General features: G+C 36.1%; 1 protein-coding gene and 1 non-coding gene across 3 annotated transcripts; one reads left to right on the top strand and one right to left on the bottom strand.

Annotated features, from left to right (window-relative positions):
* Positions 1 to 6,686: 6,686 nt before the first annotated feature.
* Positions 6,687 to 21,027, bottom strand: LOC144970367 (uncharacterized). 2 transcript variants are annotated; one of them, XM_078909928.1, is made up of 9 exons: positions 20,919 to 21,027; positions 15,936 to 16,206; positions 14,425 to 14,583; positions 13,179 to 13,310; positions 12,498 to 12,589; positions 10,680 to 10,791; positions 10,317 to 10,404; positions 9,702 to 9,814; positions 6,687 to 8,660 (listed from the first exon to the last, which is right to left on the bottom strand). In XM_078909928.1, exons 1-9 carry the CDS (start codon positions 20,933 to 20,935, stop codon positions 8,583 to 8,585), a joined length of 1,062 nt encoding a protein of 353 aa, XP_078766054.1. In that variant the 5' UTR covers positions 20,936 to 21,027; the 3' UTR covers positions 6,687 to 8,582. The 2 variants fall into 2 exon arrangements, with proteins under 2 accessions (XP_078766054.1, XP_078766056.1); XM_078909930.1 differs by having other exon boundaries at positions 20,944 to 21,027.
* Positions 21,028 to 21,331: 304 nt separating this feature from the next.
* Trnae-cuc (transfer RNA glutamic acid (anticodon CUC)) lies at positions 21,332 to 21,403 on the top strand. Its single transcript has one exon. It is a non-coding gene; the product is annotated as a tRNA-Glu (tRNA).
* Positions 21,404 to 21,667: the final 264 nt, after the last annotated feature.

The following is a 21,667-nucleotide window of genomic DNA, read 5'->3' as shown; positions in this document are numbered from 1 at the left end:
CATGTCTAATACTAATACCACAAAGTGCTTTGGTGTCATTGTTGTTATTAAAATATCAAATGAAAGCAAAATAAATTCCCTTCCAAAGTGCATAGTTGCATTCGATTATTAGAGCTGCAATAAATATGCCCTTGGAAAAATCTGATTTTCTTTAACAGAAATTTTCCAAGTAACTGTGTTCCATATAATATGGAAGTTCAATGTAAGAAAAAAAAAAAAGTTTCGAAAACAGCTTTCCTGGAATTACATTGGTAAACAGTTAACATTGATCATATCACCAACGGCATCGGATTATTTGAAGATATAAATATAGGAATGAACTATAGATTTATAAATAATTTGACCATAATATTTGAATAATAAATTATTTATAAATAATTATAACACAATATTTGAACAAATAATTTTAAACTCATTTCATGTAATTTTTTTTAAAGAACTGAGAAATTATACAAAAACTCTGTTAGGCATGCATTGTAACACCCACCATACCCGTTTAATATATAAAATTATATTTATGGCACAAAAGAGGTAATATCAATAGTGATAGTAGTAGTAATAGTGTTTTTTAGTAGTAGTAGTAGTAGTAGTAGTAGTAGTAGTAGTAGTAGTAGTAGTAGTAGTATATTCTGTATTATAATTCATTTCCAAACTTGTAGTAATTCTCTCTAACACTGTTGTATGACACTAATGTTTTCCAATCGTAATCCATATAACCACGACCAAACAAAAATAAATTTTCCCCATTAAAGAAAACCCCCTAAGATTAAGGAGTTTGCTTATTTGCACTATATTAAAAACTTCTGCGGTTATCATTTTGTAGATGCTTTACAGAACACTGTCATGACCTTAAATGGTCATAATTTCAAAACCAGTGGATCGAGTAGCAAAATTGTCAATGTGAAATTGAGTGTACTTAAGTCTTTTCCCTCTGTGTTTCAAATCCAACCAATTGCATGATACACATTGCAGTCCACTTTAGATAAACTCCCGGCGACCAGAAATAAAGTTTGTCTTATCCGAGGTAAAGCTTCTCTAAAATTCAAGGGGAACAACCATTCAGACAAACAAAGACTTGTTTAATCTATTTGTTATCCTCCTCTATTAAACATCCCCAGTGAGACGCCCCAGCTTCCTATTAAACTTGGTTACACAAAGAGTGACACTTTCACAATGCAAATAGCATACAATGATCTAAATGCTCAGAAAGTCAGAGTGAAAATGAAAAATGCCAGTCTCATTCCAATTACTTATTGGTGTGGCGAGCCCTTGAAACTAGCCTAGTCAGTGAGGTGTGTGTAAGAGGGGGGGGCGGGGGGGGTGTTCAAGTATGAGCCAATGAGGAGCGAAGGGCAGGAATGGTAGACAAAGGTACAAATCATATGGGGGTTGTGGCACATACATATGTTCACATATGTGGCCACATGACTGTACTTCAGTGAATCTCTGCACAGACTACACAATTGAATATAGACAGTGTCATATAATTCCTATACCTGAAAAATGTAAGCATTCACGATAATAATTAGATATACCAAATTAGTGTATGGAAGATGTTATTGTTATTGTCCCGTACGAAAGCGAAACTAGGATCCGTTCCCGGTTCCCAAAATAGACAGCCTATGTAAAAGTCAAAGAATAAAGTATAATTGTGAAATCGAACTACATCTTGTTCAAATTTGTTAATCATGTAAAATAAAGAACATGACATGGTGTCAGGCAAGTTTATAAGTACATTTACACTGTTATTTATTGATATTGCGTGGAAAATCGCTGAAAATCGAATCTCCATCTGAACAGAAAATCAAGTCTCAGTCAGTACAGAAACTCAAGGTTATCGTAACAGTCAGGTCAGAAAATCAAGTTCAATCATTCGAAGCACAATGGATGCACTTAAACCGCCATCCTTGGATTTTGAAAGCGGCAATATCACAGAAAACTGGCGATCTTGGAGCCAACATATGAAACTCCTTCTAACGGGTCCGTTAGCCGAAAAGAAAGATGAGCAAAAATCGAGCTACTTTCTACTTTACATTGGACAAGCAGGACGTGATATTTATAATACCTGGTCATTGGCAACAGACACTCCAGTACAGACGCTGTTTGACAAATTCAGTGAATACTGCCAACCTAAAAAGAACACAATCATGGCCAGATATCGTTTCAACTCCCGCCTCCAAAAAGAGAATGAGACAATAGACCAGTTTGTCACCGAATTACGACTGATCGCAAAGGAATGTGATTATGGCGAAATAAAAAACTCCCTCATCCGAGATAAAATCATATTCGGGACGAAAAACGACAAAATACGTGAACGGTTGCTCCAAGATGAGGACATTCAACTGGACAAAGCGTTAGACATAGCACGATCAATTGAGGCAACAGGTCATCAGTTATCTAGCATTCAAAACGCGCCGCAAGTCAATCATGTTGATATAAATACCTTCAGAAAAGACTCAGGACACCGTCCTGTCGGACACCGAAAAGGTACCAAAGCACCCACTCACCAAACCAAACCAAACTTCTCTCACTGCCTCAACTGTGGTGGCACGGCTCACCATCCGACGAAATGCCCTGCTCGAAACAAAACATGCAACTACTGCAAAAAACCGAACCATTTTGCCAAAGTCTGCAGGAAGCTAAAATACAACCAAACAAAATCAAAATCCGTACACGAAGTTCGTGAGCAGTCCGATTCTGGTGAAGAAGTAATGTTCGATTGCATCGAATTCCAGACAATAGACTCAACTAAAAAGAAGAGGGATGAAGCATTCGCATATATACAAATCGATTTGCCACAATACAAGACAACAAAAACTACACTCAAAGTCAAGGTAGACAAAGGCGCTCAAGGAAATGCACTGCCCTTGAGACTTTTCAAACAAATGTTCCCCGACGACATCGACAAAGATGGGAAACCAACCTCACTCACTCCATCTCACAAAATATTGACTGGCTATGGTGGCCATAAGATCAGACAGTTTGGAACATGCCAAATTGAATGTCAGTACAACAAATAAAGCATTCAGCAACATTCTATGTCACAGAAGACGAAGGAGCAGCAATAATGGGGTTACCATCAGCAGAGAAATTGAATCTTGTTACTCTAAACTGCCAGATACAGGAAAATAAAACTGACTCCAAAGAAAATCTGATCCAGAACTTTCCAGAAACTTTCGATGGTATTGGCAAATTCGAGGGGAAATATAAGATACACGTCGATCCAAATGTCCCTCCGGTGATACATGCTCAAAGAAAAGTACCCATCATGCTAAAAGACAAAATAAAGAAGGAATTGGATGAAATGTGCGAAAATGAAATAATTACCAAAGTACGTGAAGGTGAACCAACAAAATGGGTCAACAGTCTTGTATACCGGGAGAAAAGCAACGGCAGGTTGAGATTATGCCTGGACCCAAAGGACCTCAATAAAGCGATAAGAAGAGAACATTATGTCACCCCAACACTCGAAGAGATCCTACCGAAACTGTCCGGGGCAAAATATTTCTCGATTCTCGACGCAAAATGCGGATATTGGAATATTGAACTCGAAGAAGAATCCAGCTACCACCTTTAACACTCCTTTCGGCAGATATCGTTTCTTACGATGTCCTTTCGGTTTAAAGATGAGTCAGGATATCTTCCAAATGAAAATCGACCAGACGTTCGAAGGCTGCCCTGGAGTCATCGGAATTTCAGATGACATCGTTGTTTGCGGGAAGACAGAAACAGAACATGATGACAACCTGAAGGGAATGATAAACAAATGCCAAGAAACCGGTCTCAAATTGAACCACGAAAAATGCAAAATCAAACAGAAAGAGATTAAATTCTACGGAATAATATGCACCGAAGACGGGGTAAAACCAGATCCAGACAAGGTGTCAGCACTGCAAAACATGGCACCTCCGACAAACACTCAGGAGCTGCAATCATTCCTTGGACTCACAACATACATGAGTACCTTCATCAAAGGAGCTAGTGACCTCACCGCACCCCTCAGGGATCTTATAAAAAAGGGGCACAACTTTGATTGGAATGCCAGCCACGATGACGCTTTCAGGAAAATCAAAGAAGCAATCTCAAGTCACACAACACTGGCATATTTCGACAGTAAAAAGCCGATAACATTACAGGTCGACAGCTCACTGAAGGGACTGGGTGCCACACTCCTACAAGATGGCCAGCCAGTCGCCTTCGCCAGCAAAGCATTAACAGACGAAGAGACAAGGTACGCGAACATAGAGAGAGAGCTACTCGCAGTTGTCTACGGGTGTGAACGGTTTCACACGTACGTATATGGACAACAATTTACTGTTGAAACTGACCATAAGCCACTCACAACGATCCAATTAAAGCACCTGAAAGCAGCACCCCCTAGACTACAACGCATGCTGTTAAGGATACAGCCATATGATCTTAACCTCATCTACATCCCCGGGAAAGACATGCAAATTGCAGATGCTTTATCCAGGCTGTCACCAGAGAAAAATGATCAAATTAAAGACATGGATGTAAAAATCCACGAAGTAATGCCTCAATTCAGCAGAAACATCTTGCAGAGAATCCGGGAGGAGACAGCCAAGGACCATGAGCTGAATGCGCTCAAGGAGATCGTCTTCACGGGATGGCCTGAGAAAATACATGAGACCTCCGTTCTCACGAAACCTTACTGGAATTACCGCGACGAGATCGGTCTGGAAGAGGGGATCCTCATGAAAAATCGCAGAGTAATCATACCCACATCCATGAAAAAAGAGATACTCCAGAAACTGCATGAACCACATCTCGGAATTGAGAAGACAAAACTGCGCGCCCGGGACTCAGTCTACTGGAGAAACATCAACCGAGATATCGAAGAGATCACCAAGGCATGCAACACCTGCCAATCCCTCCAACCAGCCCAACAAAAGAACCCCTGGTACAGACTGAAATACCCCAGGGCCATGGCACACCATAGGAACAGACTTATTCTACCTGAAAGGGGAAGAATACTTACTGGTGTCTGACTACTTCTCCAAATTTCCCTTTGTTAGGAAAATACCCAGAGGCCAAAGCACGAGCCAAAAGGTGGCAACTCTCACAAAGCAGATAATTAGCGAACATGGAATACCAGCCGTCATCCGATCAGACAATGGCCCTCACTTCATCGGCAACGCATACAAAGACCTAATCAACAGCTACAACATCCGACACGAAACAAGCTCCCCACACTACCCACAAAGTAATGGGTTCATCGAGAGTCAAGTAAAGATTGTAAAAAGAACTTTACTGAAAGCTATGGAATCAAACTCAGACCCATATCTGTCAATGATTGCACTACGCAATACCCCTATCGATAATAACACCCCATCGCCCGCACAAACTCTACTCAATCGAACCCTGAGTGATGGTCTTCCACGACGACCAACAAAACCAAACAACTTCAATTCCACAACCAAAGCACTGGAACAAAGGCAACAACAACAAGCTCACTACTACAATAGAGCTGCACGCCCATTAACAGATCTCGACAACGAACAACCGATTGTTTACCAAGACCAATCCACAAAGAGATGGATACCGGGGAAGATAGTACACAAACATAAACACCCCAGATCATACATTGTCCAACCAAACACTGGACAAAATATTCGTCGAAACAGAAACCAGCTTAGAGACGTTCCATTCTTCAACAAGCCAAAAACGAACGGTAACAATATGCCTCTCAACGACCCACAAGGCAAACTACATGAGAAACCTCCAAATGCGATGGTCGAGCCCCCATGCTCACCTTCGCGAGAACAGCCAGTGCACGAACGCACGCCTGTTCGTGGAGACAACGTGTCTCCACAGGAACACCCCATTAAACCACAATACACTACTAGAAGTGGACGTACTGTTATAAAACCTTCAAAATACACATCATAGGCATGGCCATTGTTAAGGAAAATGAAATAAAATCGACGTCCACACCCAATTTGCAAAAAAAAACAAAAAAAAACCCAAAAAAAAACACTAGGTCCATTAGACACTAGTTAAAGCTGCTAGAGCTATGCATATGTGCAGTAGCTGTACATATTTCATAGATTGTGGTTAGTTAGACAACAAACACAAACCTTTTCGAATAGATTACCTACCAGTTACCAGAAACATTTTTGATTACCGGACTACCAACCAGAACAATATATGGATTATATACCTAATTTACTGTCGAGAATAATTAAATAGAATAGAGATAAGTCATTAATATTGTTAGCCATACTAAGTCAAATAATTATATTTTTTTTTCATTATCGAGAATGAAAATATGGATCAGTATGTGTGCACAGTTATAACTGTATGTTGTTGTTAAGAGCAGCTTAGATTAAAGCCTACTTTGAGTTATAGTAAATGTAAATCTTTATCTTAAAGAAGAGGGATGTCATATAATTCCTATACCTGAAAAATGTAAGCATTCACGATAATAATTAGATATACCAAATTAGTGTATGGAAGATGTTATTGTTATTGTCCCGTACGAAAGCGAAACTAGGATCCGTTCCCGGTTCCCAAAATAGACAGCCTATGTAAAAGTCAAAGAATAAAGTATCATTGTGAAATCGAACTACATCTTGTTCAAATTTGTTAATCATGTAAAATAAAGAACATGACAGACAGTGTCTCTAAAATTACCACAGGTGAATGTATTGGAGATGGAGGTGGGGGAAGGGGATGATTGAGAGATAGACATTGCACTCCTTGTCTGTCGCGCAAATCCAGATTGATGAGTTTTTCTGAACTGAATGAGCTCACGGAAGGAGTTTATCTTAAAAGTTTTAAATTACTACGCACCAGCATCCGAGTTTATTTTAAGTGAGAGTTCATCTTATCATAGTTTATCTTAAGTGGACAGGACTGTACTTTTATTCTCAATACATTAGAACTTTGCAGGCTTTCTTTTGCCCATTAAAAAAGTTTGATGGAAATTGAGGATTTTTGCCTTATTCAAAATTATTCCAAAAGCGTAGAAATTTTATGTGGTAGAACAACAAAATAAATGCGACACATGTCACACTGATTCTAAATGTTCATATGACAAGAAGACCGCCATTTGTCAACTATTCCTCTTCCAGCATGGGCCAAGATAATCTTGTGACCTTTACCTGATAAATATCTCTTTTCGATCTTCCATCAGATGACTGCAATGTCATACGTATTAATGTATTAATATGTTTCATCGAGCTACACAATGTCATAGCCTTTCATTCTTCTTTCTCTGATCTACCTCAGATATTTACACCTTGTTGCAACCAAGTGGAACTTTTCGTAGTTAATGATATTCTTCCCTGATGAATGCTTTTGAAATGTGAAGCCAGCCTTTCTCATAATCCTCTACAGAGAAGATTTTGAAACAGCAATGTTTTTCTCATCAATGAATCCTACTTTCAATCTCCACAATGTGATGAATTCTTGTTCATGAAAAGATTTCAAGACCTTTCTTCAGATAAGATAATTGCCAAAAGTATCAATGTTAGCCTTTGCTTCTTGTTTGTATCTGCGAGTAAGTTCACTTGTGCGGAATTCGTAATCCATTTGGTCCAGAAGATGTATCTTGATACTCAATGCACGGTGTCTCTTTTTCTTAGGATTACTAATGTCAAAACATGGTCATTCTTGTCTTCCTTCACGAATGTAGTAATTGAATAATTTCAAAGTTCTGCTATTCAATGTGACTACATTGTTTTTCAAACCCATTGTCGAATACTTAAGAATGATTAGTTAGAATTTCAAAAAACCCCAAAAAAAACGAAATTACAATACACCTCTGGTTTTATGAATGAATAAATACAAATGTTACAATGACCATGATTTGTGTTAATAAAACAATAGACATTTGCGCAATTAATATAGAGGCAAAGATCATGTCTGTGTCATTGTTGAGACCAGGTATGAGATGCATGTTAATTTAGTGAATGTTTATGGTAGTGTTATGTTGGGTTAATTTTTTAATCATCATGTGAAATATTATTTTGTAACTTGCTGTACTGCAAACATTACATTTTTTATCCCTTTTACAGTTTGAGTTTTAAAAAATAACTTTAAGAGGAAAAATGTTTAATTTATGACTATAAGATTCGGTAAAAAAAATTTTCTTTGGCAGCGGGCAAATGTGATAGCCATGCAAAATTACACTAAGCTTGGATATGAATTATGAAACGAACCATAGCAGTAGCAGTAGTATAAAAAGTAGAAGTAATAGTGTTAGTAATAGTAGTGGTTAAAGTAGCAGCAGAAGTAGAATTAAGGGTAGGAGGAGGAGGAGGAACATCACATATATGTTTCATATTAAATATACATGATTTCAAAGAATCATTTTCACCGTAATGAGTATGGCACAAAAATGCAAAACTCTTTAACTGCTGCCTATAGGTGTTCACATACATGATACTGATAATAAGTATAATTAAACAAAACCCCAAATAATCAGTAAGAACAATAATATCAATTATTTTAATGTAATAGTTTAAAAAGTCCACATTTACTGACGGGGCAATGACACAGTAATCTGTCTGTATAAGTAGATAGATGTTCAGTATAAGTAAACTGAGCTCCCCATTTGGTTACAGCTTGCGCTCAAAAGGATCGGCTCCCAGATCATTCAACAGTGGTTTAGTAATGGCTTTGATTACAACAGATGCCTGCAAAAGTTAAAGAAATGTAAAATGTTCACTTAATACCACTTCTAATTAATTTCAATTTCACATATGGTAAAGTGTTGCATAACTCATGAGATAAAAAATGAATCCTAGTAGTGAAAAAGGAGGATATACGTACAGGATCCATTATAATTAAATGATCATATTAAACCTTTCAGTTCTCTCCTTTCATCTAAATTTGAGAGAAGTATTTGACTGCCTGTCATTAGATGTTTTACGACGTTTTAAAACGTTATGTCTTTAAGGTCATTCCAGCACAAGTGAAGATGGGATAATTAAAAGATTATAGATCTTTATAAGTATAAGATCTGAAATAAAAATGATTAATCATTTCTCTTAGTAAATTGAACCAGATGTGTAGCTTATGGCCAGCAGAGGACACCCAAACCTAGTTAAGAATAATAACAATATGATATTCCTTGTGACATCTCATAGGTGCAGAGCGAAAATTTTGATGAGGAAAGGGGCAATATTGAATCGAAATGTTACTGAGGATTCCATGGAGAGTGAAAATTACAAAGATTCACTGATTAAAATTATCAAAACAAGAAAATTGACAGATTTTAGTTATCTAAAGAGACATGAAAGCTTAGAGAAGCTATTTTTGAGACAAAATTAAAAGGAAATAGAAGGAAAGGCAAACAAACGTTTGATTGGGGGACAACACCAAACAACTGCTTGGAGAACAGTAAATGAAACCGAAAGAATAGCAACGGAGGGAATAAAATTACGAAAAAATTACGAGAGACTACAACCAGACAGTTTGTCAACTGGTCGATGATGGATACACCAATGCAAACATATTTTTCATACATACAGCTTATTAAATACAAAGTATCAGACTTGTAAGTGACATTTGACAAAATTGGCAGAAAAAGTTTCACGGACCGTACAGCACCTAATGTTGAAACAAAAATGCTTCTATAAAGTGCAAAATGATGATGAAAAAATTGTGGTGATATTGCTGAAAATCCGATGATTGCCAGAGATTTTACAAGTCTGGAACATGTGTTGAGTACTTACAGATTTTATGTCCTTGGCCAGAAATCGGAGGTAACATCCGTGGATTTCATTGTCATCAACACTGTATGATAATGGAGAGATGCTCACTATCAGATTATCTGACTGTTTTTCACCTGAAAATATTTTTTTTTTAAAGATTGAAACTAAAAACTATCTATTATATAAATGCTTCGGTCAAGATTGATCAAAGTACATTATAAAGATTAACGAACTTAATATTAACAATACATCCTTCCTTCAGAGCCATTAGGCCCATGGAGTTTATCCCAGTTTCTATAGTGTGAAACAATAGCAATTGCTATCTACCCTTTGGATAGGATGCTAGCCTATCACAAAGTACTTTCCAACGGACCCAGCTAGCCAATCCCTGTTGGGTGGACAGGGGGGTCAGAAAAAAATATATATTGCACCCTGGATCGATCTCGGTCCCTTTGATTGTGAAGTGAGTGCTCTTCCAGCTGAGCTATCAGGATATCGAGAATCCCTGCAATTACGTCCTAGCACGTTTAATTGTAACGAATATTTTTATCAAGTAGCAAACAAAGAAAATAATTGATGGCGATATACACATCTACAAAGTTTAAAATGACAATAGAGTGTCCATCCATTTCTTACCAAATTCTTTTTTACAACCAAACTCCTCCTCCAATTTAAGTGACAGAGACGCCAAATATGGCCCAAGAATGATGCAAGTCCCAAGGAACTGAAATGCATTATTAAGAAAAGAAGCAATATAAAACATGGGCTTGCATGTTGATAGCAATCAAATTTGACAGTGCAATATAGTCTGTAAATTAGAAGAGACATGCTGATCAGATTAAACTTTTGAAATTAATTCTAAAAATGTAAAAAAAAAGATCAAAATTTATATTTGTTACAGAACTGACCAGAAAAATCGTAAAGCTATCTTAAATTTTAAAAAAATTTTTGTTGCTTATCATTTTAGTGTGTAATATATGTAAACTACCTTTTAATTACCTGAAATTTCCCCATGCTACTGTTCAAATCCACCCCAAGATCATTTCTCATATCATTACACTCATGTAAAACCAGCTTATCAGACAGAAACAAATCGATAGAGCTGCAACATCTGCAATGACAAAATTATAAAAAGAGTGAAAACTAAATTTTGGTATCATGAGGATGCAGTGGATGGATTTCTCATTAAAGCACCCTCGGGCCCTACATTGGTTGACAGTCTGGCTATATCTTCTATCCCCATATATCATTTGTCCTTTCCGTGTGGCTTGGTGTCCTTGTTCTTGAATAAAAGTTTGGTCTCCCTCAGCCCTGCCTGTTTTTTTGTTGTTGCTTATAGGGAAACAGTCAGATAGTTATCTTTATAAGAGAGATCTTCATTTTTCTAATAAATAATCTCTCCTTTATAAAATCTCAGGGGTCACGACAGGTCAGTGCTACAACACATCTCTTACAAATCTTGATCCCCGGAAAATGTAATATTTTATATGACTTCATTATCCACCCAGCAGTGATTACAGGGTTCCCCTTTGTCAACAAAACATGATGATTGAAACATTTAATAACGAATGACAGATAACAGGATGGCATTGTTAAGGGATATAATTGTTTTTTTAATATTTGAATTTACATTGCCATTCTCTCATATCTCACTCTCTTAGTGTTTCATTCATCAGGTTTTCTTGACAAGCGTAACTTAGCCAAAACGTCGATATCATGTTTTTGTTGATAAAATCAAAGCCTCCATTTGACTTATGTTATATGAAAGCTGAGATTTTTCTTTTCTTTTTCATTTTATTTTAATAAGAGACTGTTGTCAGGAAATAATTTACTGAGTGGTGTAAAGTAGTTCCAAAACTCATTGTAATTCCAGAAAGAAGAGAGGCTCTAGATGCGTCCTTGAGATACCCCTGGAAATATGTCACATCACGTTTATGTCTACAGAGTCAGTCTTCGAGCCAATGGGCTTAGTTTTATTCGCCAATTGACTCATCAAATAGGATCAGGTTTCAAATTTCAGTGTTCCAGTTTCCTAAGAAATTGTTTATAACATAACATAATAGGGGTTACCTAGGTCAAATGCCTTTAAATACCCTGAGTAAAAAAAAAAAAGAAGATGAAAGGTTCAGGTCAAAATCCTAGATCTGAAATCAAAACTATGATCATCATTTACATTATAAGCAATCAAAATATATCAATCAAAAACCTATTCATCAAATTCATATTTCATATTTATCAGACATAATATCAAATACATTTGAGAAATCCTAAGTTAATTTGTTTCTGCTGTCTAAGGTGTTCTGTACTTAGCTAATTCTCATTACATGCGTGGATGACCAAAGATTCTATACATTTTTTGTTGTGTTCAATAAACTGAAAGATGATGTTTTAATTTAAAAAACTTAGTTGCATGTGACAGATGTCAGTGACACTCTCAGTGGTCTGAATCAATGCCTCTTTTTCCTTGTTAGCAGATGAAGGTGATGATTGTGCATTTCCAGTCTCATGTGCCAAGAGATTCTTGAAATATAAATAGCACAATTGAGATCTAAGCTTTTTCTGTTCCACACCCTTAGATCCAACGAGGTTTTAAGATCTGGACCAACCGTCTTTGGTGAAATCTAATTTTACGGTTGTTATTTTAATTTTCAAAATGTTGTGATTTCACATATTTAAAGTGAGCTGTGATATTTTACCAAGATAACTGGCAGATGATCGCATTATGATAATAAAAAAAGTCACTTAATTTTTGGAAAGCTTTCTATCAGTTTCTTGACACAAATTTTGTTGAATATGTATTTTCTATCCAAAATTCACCTTTGAAAATGCCAAGATTCCCCTAACGCTTTCCTCCCAGCCTGAATCCAATCCAAGAACACAAGGTTGGATGTTGGACTCAAACGAAAACTCTGAAAGGGTGAATTGTAAAATATAATAAGTTTATATCAAGATGCTCTAAGCTCTTCCAAGTAATGATGATGATGATAATGATGAAAAAAAATAAAATAATAACAACAACAACAATGATAATACTACTACTACTACTACTACTTCTACTACTACTACTACTACTTCTACTACTACTACTACTACTACTACTACTACTACTACTACTACTACTACTACTACTACTACTAATAATAATAATAATAATAATAATAATAATAATAATAATGCAAAGGACAACAAGAAATTGTGCAACAACAAAACTCTATAATGGTAAAACTCAATTTTACAGGAGAGAAAAATGTATTATTATAAACGGACATAGGCATTAACATTGTCTGTTTTTAAAAAAAGCTTTTTACATTTTTTAAAGTACAAAAAAAATTGAATTTTCAAAGCCCTCGGAGGATCACTTGACCCACTTTTGATTATACAGTGTTTTGACATTGTACAGTAAAACTGTTACTGTTGGTATCTGTTTATGCTACAAAAATTGGAATCCAGATAAAGCAAAAGGAAAAAAGGTAATTTCTGAATTCAAGTTCAAACCACCTGTTTCTGTCGGAATCTGGCGTCTTTGTAACACACAAGGGGGTCAGGCAGCACACAAAGAAGACAGTTTGGTTCCAATGTATAGTCCAAAGATTGAGTTGTCGTCTCCTTGGTCTCAAGACAATGGTAAACCTATGGATAATGTTCACTTTGAAATAAGATCTTATTCTTATCATTAATATTATTTCTATTTTGGTCATTATATTGAACACCATTTGTTCAGAATAGAATTCCTTTATATAGATTGAAAGTGACATCACTCAGGTCTTTGCTATTGTTTTTTTTGCCATCGATGTTAATGAGTAATTCTCATTAAACTGATTAACCAGACTATAAATGTTCAAGGTTATGCATAGTTTTCTGTGTTGGTCCATTATATTTCCTGATGGCAATGTTGTGAGTTTCTTAGCCAAGCGCACATCATCTATATTCCATAATATGCTATATGCTATCCTGACAAATTACAAATATTAGATTATATGTATATTTATCAGACACATTCTCTTCAACAACAAAAGCAATAATAAATTTATAAATTTGACATTATATATTATTATATATGACATTTTATACCACATCATAAGTTGTTTACATAATGAAAAAACTCTGTAGGATATAAAGTGTATTTTAAACGTCAAATAACATTTGAAAAAGACGTGTTTTCCTTTTTGTCTGGCTCTGATTGGATAAAAGTAAGGAAACAGGTTAACATGTGAAAAGCTACCCTTTATAATTAATGGTAAATTCTAATATGATAAAAAGACATCTTGGGAAATTATATTTGACCCATTTTATTCTAGCTGTCGGAAAAGTGTATGGTGAAGAATATGAACCCCAAAATCAGAGAGCTATATTTTCAGTTTACTGTTAGTGTCAGTGTCAATTTACCAAAATCAAAGCAGAGTCTTACAATGTTTGAATTGAAGTGAAGCGGTTCACCAATGCAATGGTGACACTGAAATGAGAACCCAATACTGAAAAATTGAATTCAGTTGACCAACAAATTTAAATGAAAGTGGTAAAAATTAGATCTATAATTCTTATCTATTCATATTTCTTTCATACCACTCGTTATCCTCAAAATTACAATTGAATCTCGTTGAAACTCGCATCAATTGAAAGTTTGAATATAACTCGTGGTATAAAAACAATATGAATAGACACTATTTGTATATCTACGATATATTAGCCTTTTTATGAGATTTTCATTTAAAATGTTTCTGCCATTAGCCTGTTTATTTTCTACCTTTGTTGACTCTTGAGTGCAAATGACCACAGAACATCTTTGCCCAATGATGAACTTTGCCTCAATCTGATCTCCACCTACCAATCCCCCTCCAAATGTGATTGGGTATATCCATCTACAAACACTACTTGAACAGTTTTCGGGAGTGCGGAAACCAAGCTGAAAATAGAATCATTATGAGAAGATATAAATTTAGTGATTTAGAACTTTTTGTATGATTTATTATAGTGCGATAAGTTAAAAACTGATTTAAAGACTGCTTAAATCAAAGTTACTTTAGGATAAACATACATGCATGATGAAGCCGAACCTTTTCAAATCCTTGATAATTGAAAAATTTTTAGTCACATTTATGCTGATTGTTGTTTGCTTTTGAGAGTTTTACGCGCTTACAACACATTGAGGTCATATCAGCGCCAGTAAATAGGAAGAAAATGGAATAGTAAAAAGTTCTAGAAGTACAATTAAAGAACCCAAGAAAAAGTAAGACAAAGGGGAATTGGTTCAAATAGGAAACAGATGTAGATTCCAACAGCCCACTATCTGTGTACTTAGTTTGAATCACCTAAAAGTCTCATCCAGACACAAGCACAGGTCCCCACTACGAGGAACACACTCAAATGTTTTACAAATTCTATATAATATAAAGAAAACATAATACAGTGCATAACATAGAGATGATTTACAAGGGAAAAAATATCATCTCCCAAAACTAACTATACATTTGACTGTTTCTCTCCCAGCCAGATCCAGGACAAAACAAAGTAATCTCATTCCAAAACAAAGACAGAAAGCATGTTGAAAAACCGATATAGAGGGAGAGAAGAGACAGTCAGTACCTCCCTGCCCACTATGGGAGGTCAGGAACCCCACCCAGATTTATGCTGATTGCAAAATTGCTGACGATCATACTGAAGTGTAGCAAACAATTTGATGAATTATACAGAACAGAAGGAAATGACAGATTTGATGCCACCAATTCTAGCCCATATAATCGTGTACAATGGAGAGCGAAAAGTAGTCAAATTTTGAAAAAATATTAGTACAGGAATCCTGAAAAAAACTCAGCCCTAATTCTGATGATGGGCATTTGGACCAGACTAGTAGATTCATGATTGATATTTAAATTAATGAATAAACTTACTTTTTATTGACAACATAAACAGTATTGACTTCCAGAATTGACATATGAATCTGATATGACCAAGGCAGATAATAATTTATCGAACAGCCAACATGAACTACCAGGTCATGAAACTAATCTAAGTGTTTAAGCAAAGTACAAGAGTATGATTTTTTACAAATTTAGATTATAAAATTTTAACAAACGCACAATGAATGAAATGTGTAAGAATGCAGTCTTGCAAATTATTTTACATAAGGTTGGCAGCACTGTAAAATGTGTATTATACATGGAAGTGTCTAGCAGAGAGACCAAAATCTTGGTCTCCCTAGCCTCTACCATTATACATACCAATCGACCAAAAATGTTATTTTGAAACAAAACTCACAGGGTATGAGTGGTACATGTGATGTACAGATGACATTGAAAATGAACACTTCTTTTCATCAGTAAGGTCCCCAGACTCTTCTGTAAATGGAATCATGGTTTCACATGACTTGACCTCTATGACACCAGTACCTTGCCGACTTTTCGTCGATAACTTGTTAAACCTTTCTAGGGGACATATGTTAGTCTCATTTCCAATATTTGATTTTGCTTCTCCCTCCATCATTCCATGTAGTGCTTGTGTATTGTAATCCATTTTTAGAAAACAAAATCTGTGAAGTGAAAAAGAGAATATAACACATCAAATATATGAAGATTTGTTGAAGTCGTTTAAAATTTGGATGTGATTCAAAGACAAAAATATAGTTATTTAGAACGAAGTGCTTATTCGCAGTAGAACTGCGAATAGTGATAGCACAGCGTAATCACTATTTGCAGTAGTAGAAGCGCTCTACCCTTCTCCGAAAATTAGTTTTTGTCCCCTCACTGAACACAACACTATTTTCTGTTCAAAATGGTGTGTTGTCGAATGGTTTGAAGTTGAATTAGTGTGTTAGTTTGAGAAGGAAAGAACTGAGAATTGAGATTTTGAACATTTCAACTTTTCCTTCAAGTCTGCAACAATATCGTGTTTTGTTTGTTTTTATTAGGCCAATCCAATCCATGCAAACTTCCTCATCCCCACCTCTCTGACTTGATCATTCGTTCACATCTTGAAATCTATCAAGAGATTACTTTAATGAGAATAGTTCCGTCTCAGTTTATTGTATTATTTACAGTTAAATATATTTTAGAAAGTTCTCCCTCTCTCTCTCTCTCACACACACACAAACTTGCTGTTGCTCATGCAAATAATAGAAGATACCATCAATAAACTACCTCTACTACTACAGCCACCACCATATCATCAATACTACTACTACTACCACAGCAACCTCCACATCGTTATCAAAACTATAGCGACCACCACCACCTGAGCAAGTCACCTCGCCATCATCCTCCTCCTTGTCATCATCGCTACCATCACCACGACTACAACCACAACCATCACATCATCATCATTACTACCACAGCTATCACATCGTTATAACCACCATCACTACACAACATCAGACACATTGTCATCGTAAATGAAACGCAAAATAATGATAATAATAATAATAATAGTAATAATAATTTTAAAAAATAAACAAAACAAAAACAAAACATAAAATAATAACAATAATAATAATAATAATAATAATAATAATAATAATAATAATAATAATAATAATAATAATAATAATGTTGTTTGTTTATATTTTGCACCCAATCCTCTATTCAATAAATCTCTAGGCTCGTAGGCTACTACTGTAACTGAAACGAATGATAAGGGGCAGTGTGGCTCAGTGGTACGGCCTTTGCTTCATAACCGAAAGGTACAGAGTTCAATCATCCGCCGCTGCGCTGTGTGGTCTTGAGCAAGTCACCTCGCTGTAGCTCACTTTGCAGCACTACTCTGCAGCTGACACCTGAGTTATTCCAGTCTTACCTTGGAATAGACCCTAAAGACAAATTTTCCCCTTGGGGATAAATAAGGGAATTTTTTGTTTTTTTTTGCATTTTCTGAAAGAATATGCTCCCCAATTTTAATCTTTAATTGAAGTAAATGATTTACTGTAAATCGGGTGATTTTTCATGAAGTTATGGTCAGATGTATGGGAAAGGTATCCAGTAACTTTTCTCAAATTTCATACTTTTTAAACTTGACTAGCTGTAAAAAAATATTTAAAAGTGAAATTAAGCAATGCTTTTTCCCGAAGATGTACAAAAAGGGTTGATTTAATCATTTATGACAAGAACTCATTTTTGATTTTTTAAAATTGACCTCCCACTAAACTTGGCAATATCTCAGTTCTCAGCTTTCACCATCCGACTGATTATGTCATTCACTGTAACCTATGGTCAAAGTAATCAGTAAGAAAATCAATTTATAATTCTAATTCTATCTCTGGCGAAGAGGACCTGTGCCTGGAAACAATCCATAAGCCATAAGTCTTTTAAGTATCCATAAGTCAAAAGTAAGACACCTAGACAGTTTTGAAATCGGATTGAATTGTGTGTGGCAGACTGATTGCTTTTGAATAAAGTTGGTGTCGTGAACGGATTTCCCAATCTCGTTCACGATGTGTAAAATAAAGGAAAAAGTTCAGAAAAAGTCTCCACCGAAGTGGGCGTTCTCATGTAGAGGACATATATGGGCGGTTAAAAATGCTCTAAAAGCACATCGGGAATCGTCCCGGTACAGTCTAACTCTAAAACATACCAATTAAGTTAATTAAGTATGGCGGATCGGATCTGTGGTCAGATACAAACGATAGGCAAAATAATAGATAGGCTTGTTGTCGAAGAGAAAAGAATGAAGGGTGTCGCGAGCTTTTATAGGATTGACACGATGACGTCATGTTTACGCGGGAGACAGTGAACAAACACAACATGAAGATAACTCACAACAGCTTGATCGAGACACTACAGTCATAGTCATATCATTATCATAACAAAACACTTTACAACAACAACATAAACTTATACTAGCCGTTGCAACACAAGCAATAGATGGTCCTCGCTCTCATGACCGCGCGCGCTCGTGTGTGTGTGTGATTGTGTGTGTGTGTGTGTGTGTGTTATGTTTTTAAAAATCAAAACAATTTTAACCATTATTGGCGAGATTCCATCTTACACTCCCCAAACTCCCGATCTTAGTCTTAATGTTATCATTAAAAGACAAGCTTTGCGATTTATAGTTTAATTGAAGCCCGAGTCGAAATATACTCTTACTACTGCTCTCTTGGTGGAAACGATTTATTCTGCAGCAAAAAAAAAACTGTCACTGTAAAAGGTTAAAATTTCACGAAGTACGCACCGTGAACACCGCTGTAACAATCCTTTGATCTACATCATCAGGCAACCCATTGTTTCTTTTCATCTTTTCCCATTCCCCCTTACTATCCCCCCATCCCCCCGCCCATCGCTCTCCTCTCTCTCTCTCTCTCCTCTCTCTCTCTCTCCTCTCTCTTTCTTTCTTATCATAGTGTTATCCCTTCCCATCTCAATGTAAAATGAAAACGTTCTGCTGTTTGCAGATACATGTATGATTGTTTTGTTTTTTCTCTCTCACTCGGCTAGGATTAAAAACCAAGACATCAGGTAATTGGTGTCTAATGCCAAAGTATAGATTCTCTCTTTGGCCAATTTAGTCACGCACGTGGCAGCCCAGCTATTTATTATGTTCTGCCTATAACACACAATAAGTGGGATTTTGGGGGTGGGTACGAAAGAAATCAAGGTCATAAGTAACCGTGCACAAGAGCTGTATAGGGAATTGGTTTCTGGGGGTCTTGCAAATATTATGGAAAGCTCTTTCGAACTCCAAGACGTCTGGTTTGTTTTGCTATCTTGGAACAAACGAAACAGAGATGTCTTGAGGTGTGACCTAGTTGTCTGATTTTGTGACCTGAATGTAAGGTTTTGTGACCTAGATGTATCCTTTTGTGTGTGCAAGCCATGCGGGTATGTACAGCGATAGCTTGCCAGTTGAGGAAAAAAAAAAAGAAGATGCAGCGTATCCGCATTTGAAAAACAAAACAAAAAAACCCTGAAAAAACAAAACAACTTAACCTTTTAAACGCGAATATCAATCTTACTTGGACCAAAAATAAAAATTACCGTTTTCATCAAAAGACAAAAAACAAATTACAATTTAAAAACTTGAGCTTGTATATAGGGTAATGTCCACCCAACGTGCTCAAAGCAGTTTTTATCAATATTCTTACTGCTCTTATGGTGGAAACGTTTTTTTTTCTGCGTTAAAAAATAATATAAATGACGACTATTATTTGAAAACAAAAAAATCAATGTCACTGGCAAAGGGTTAATTGCAGTACTCCTGCATCCTGTGAGACTCCTACGGCACTTGCTAATCATAAAAAAGGAAATAGCAATCAACAATACTAAGTTGAAAAAAAAAAGAAGAAAAAAAGGAGGGGGGGGGGGGGGGGGGGGGGGGGGAGAGCAAACCCAGTAGCAATGCAACCTTTAGCGGCCAAATTCGATCTTTGACCTAACACCAAATCCTCTTTCATCAAAAGACAAGTAACGGCAAAACGATTATAGACAATTGAAGTCCGAGTTGCGATAGTCTGACTGCTCTCTTGGTGGAAAAGCTGTATTCTCCGTTAACAATAATAAAGATAAAAGCAAACTATTATCTGAAAGCAAGAAATTTGCTTCGCTGTTAAGGGGTTAAGAACATCTGCCAGCATCGTTGACAAGCTCTACGTCACCAAGCCACACGTCTCCCTTTCGTCTTCATCATGCAACCCCCCCCCCCCCCCCTCTCCACTCTCACGGTGGTGGTGGCGGCGGATAAAAAAGGCCTTTTTTTTCTTTTATTCAATCAACTTGACTGCTGGTGGACCCTAGGCCTCTCTCTACAAGTCCAAGAAATAATACTCACTTTTTCTCTGCTCCAACGAAAATATCTACCCCCTACCGGTCTAATTATTTGTAGCAGACGACAAATTTCTCAAAACGGTCACGTGACACTATAAAAACAACACAGGAAGTCCATGAAAGCTTATTTACGGCATTTCCTTTGAACCGTGTAAACAACAAAATTTCGTTTTCATTCGACTCAACGGGTCAGATTGGCCGGTATTTTTTAACGAACTAAAGTTCTGAAAAATCAAAATGTTTCTTAGAAAGGTGAAAGATGCTAGTTTTTGAAACAGAGGTAGGTTTTTAAAAAAAATCTTTATATTTTACGTGAATGCATGCTCAAGGCGAGTTGGACGTGCAGCGGAGGTTGGTAATGGTAGGCCAAAGGCCCACCTCTCTAGCTATCTAGAACCTATCACTATCACAATAATCAGTGACATAAAATCTTCCCCACATCGGCTTCCTAAAATGAAGAGCAGTAGATCGGTATTTATTTTTCACTCATTACCTATAGCCTATATCCATTGGCCTACTTTTTTTTTTTTTTACAACGGGGACAAGGAGACCGCTGACTGAAATTTTCGGAAACAACTAGACGTCTACCTACCCATCATAGATTTAAGCCCATAGTAAACATTCTCTAGTAATGAAAGTAGAATTTGTAACCTTTGACCTCTGACAATTTTAAAGGATGGATTCCATGTTTAAAAGGATTTCGAAAGGAGGTCACAACAAATAGTCAAGATAATATAATCTATTAACTAGACGAGGAAAAGAAACCAATAACTAAATAACACATTAATAGTTAACAATCTTGCAGACTAAAATAAATAAAAAGTTACATCAAATCGCAGCAAGACAAGAAATATACAATTATTATTAATATTGTATATATAAATAAAAATTGCAACAAGAGTCAGTTCCCAAGTGGTCTAGTGGTTAGGATTTCGCGCTCTCACCGCGACGGCCGGGGTTCGATTCCCCGCTTGGGAAGAATATTTTTTTTTTCTCTTTCCTTTTTCTTTAAACACTGTTTGATGGAGTATAATATTATTCCCTGTATCTTTCAGTTTTCCTTTTTTAAATTAGTACTGGAGACTTTCACTTTCTAAGAATTGAGTTTTGAAGTAGTAGCAAAACTAAAACATGTCTACAAATACAAATAAATAAAATAATAAGGCAAACCAAAAATTATTATTAATATTATATTATTATTATTATTATTATTATTATTATTATTATATATTATATTATTAT

The sequence above is a fragment of the Berghia stephanieae genome, chromosome 4 (genome assembly GCF_034508935.2).
Source record: "Berghia stephanieae isolate SIO BIC M18660-M18661 chromosome 4, UCSD_Bste_1.3, whole genome shotgun sequence".
Classification (NCBI taxonomy): domain Eukaryota; kingdom Metazoa; phylum Mollusca; class Gastropoda; order Nudibranchia; family Aeolidiidae; genus Berghia; species Berghia stephanieae.
The sequence above is the reverse complement of the archived record's forward strand: the minus strand, read 5'-3'. Positions and strand labels throughout refer to the sequence as shown.

What these genes read in the sequence shown, in the direction of transcription:
- LOC144970367 (XM_078909928.1), bottom strand. An exon ending in CCAGATTCCGACAGAAACAG is followed by an intron (nt 12,590 to 13,178) that starts GTGGTTTGAACT and finishes TCACCCTTTCAG; the next exon opens with AGTTTTCGTTTGAGTCCAAC. An exon ending in GAATCTTGGCATTTTCAAAG is followed by an intron (nt 10,792 to 12,497) that starts GTGAATTTTGGA and finishes TTGTCATTGCAG; the next exon opens with ATGTTGCAGCTCTATCGATT.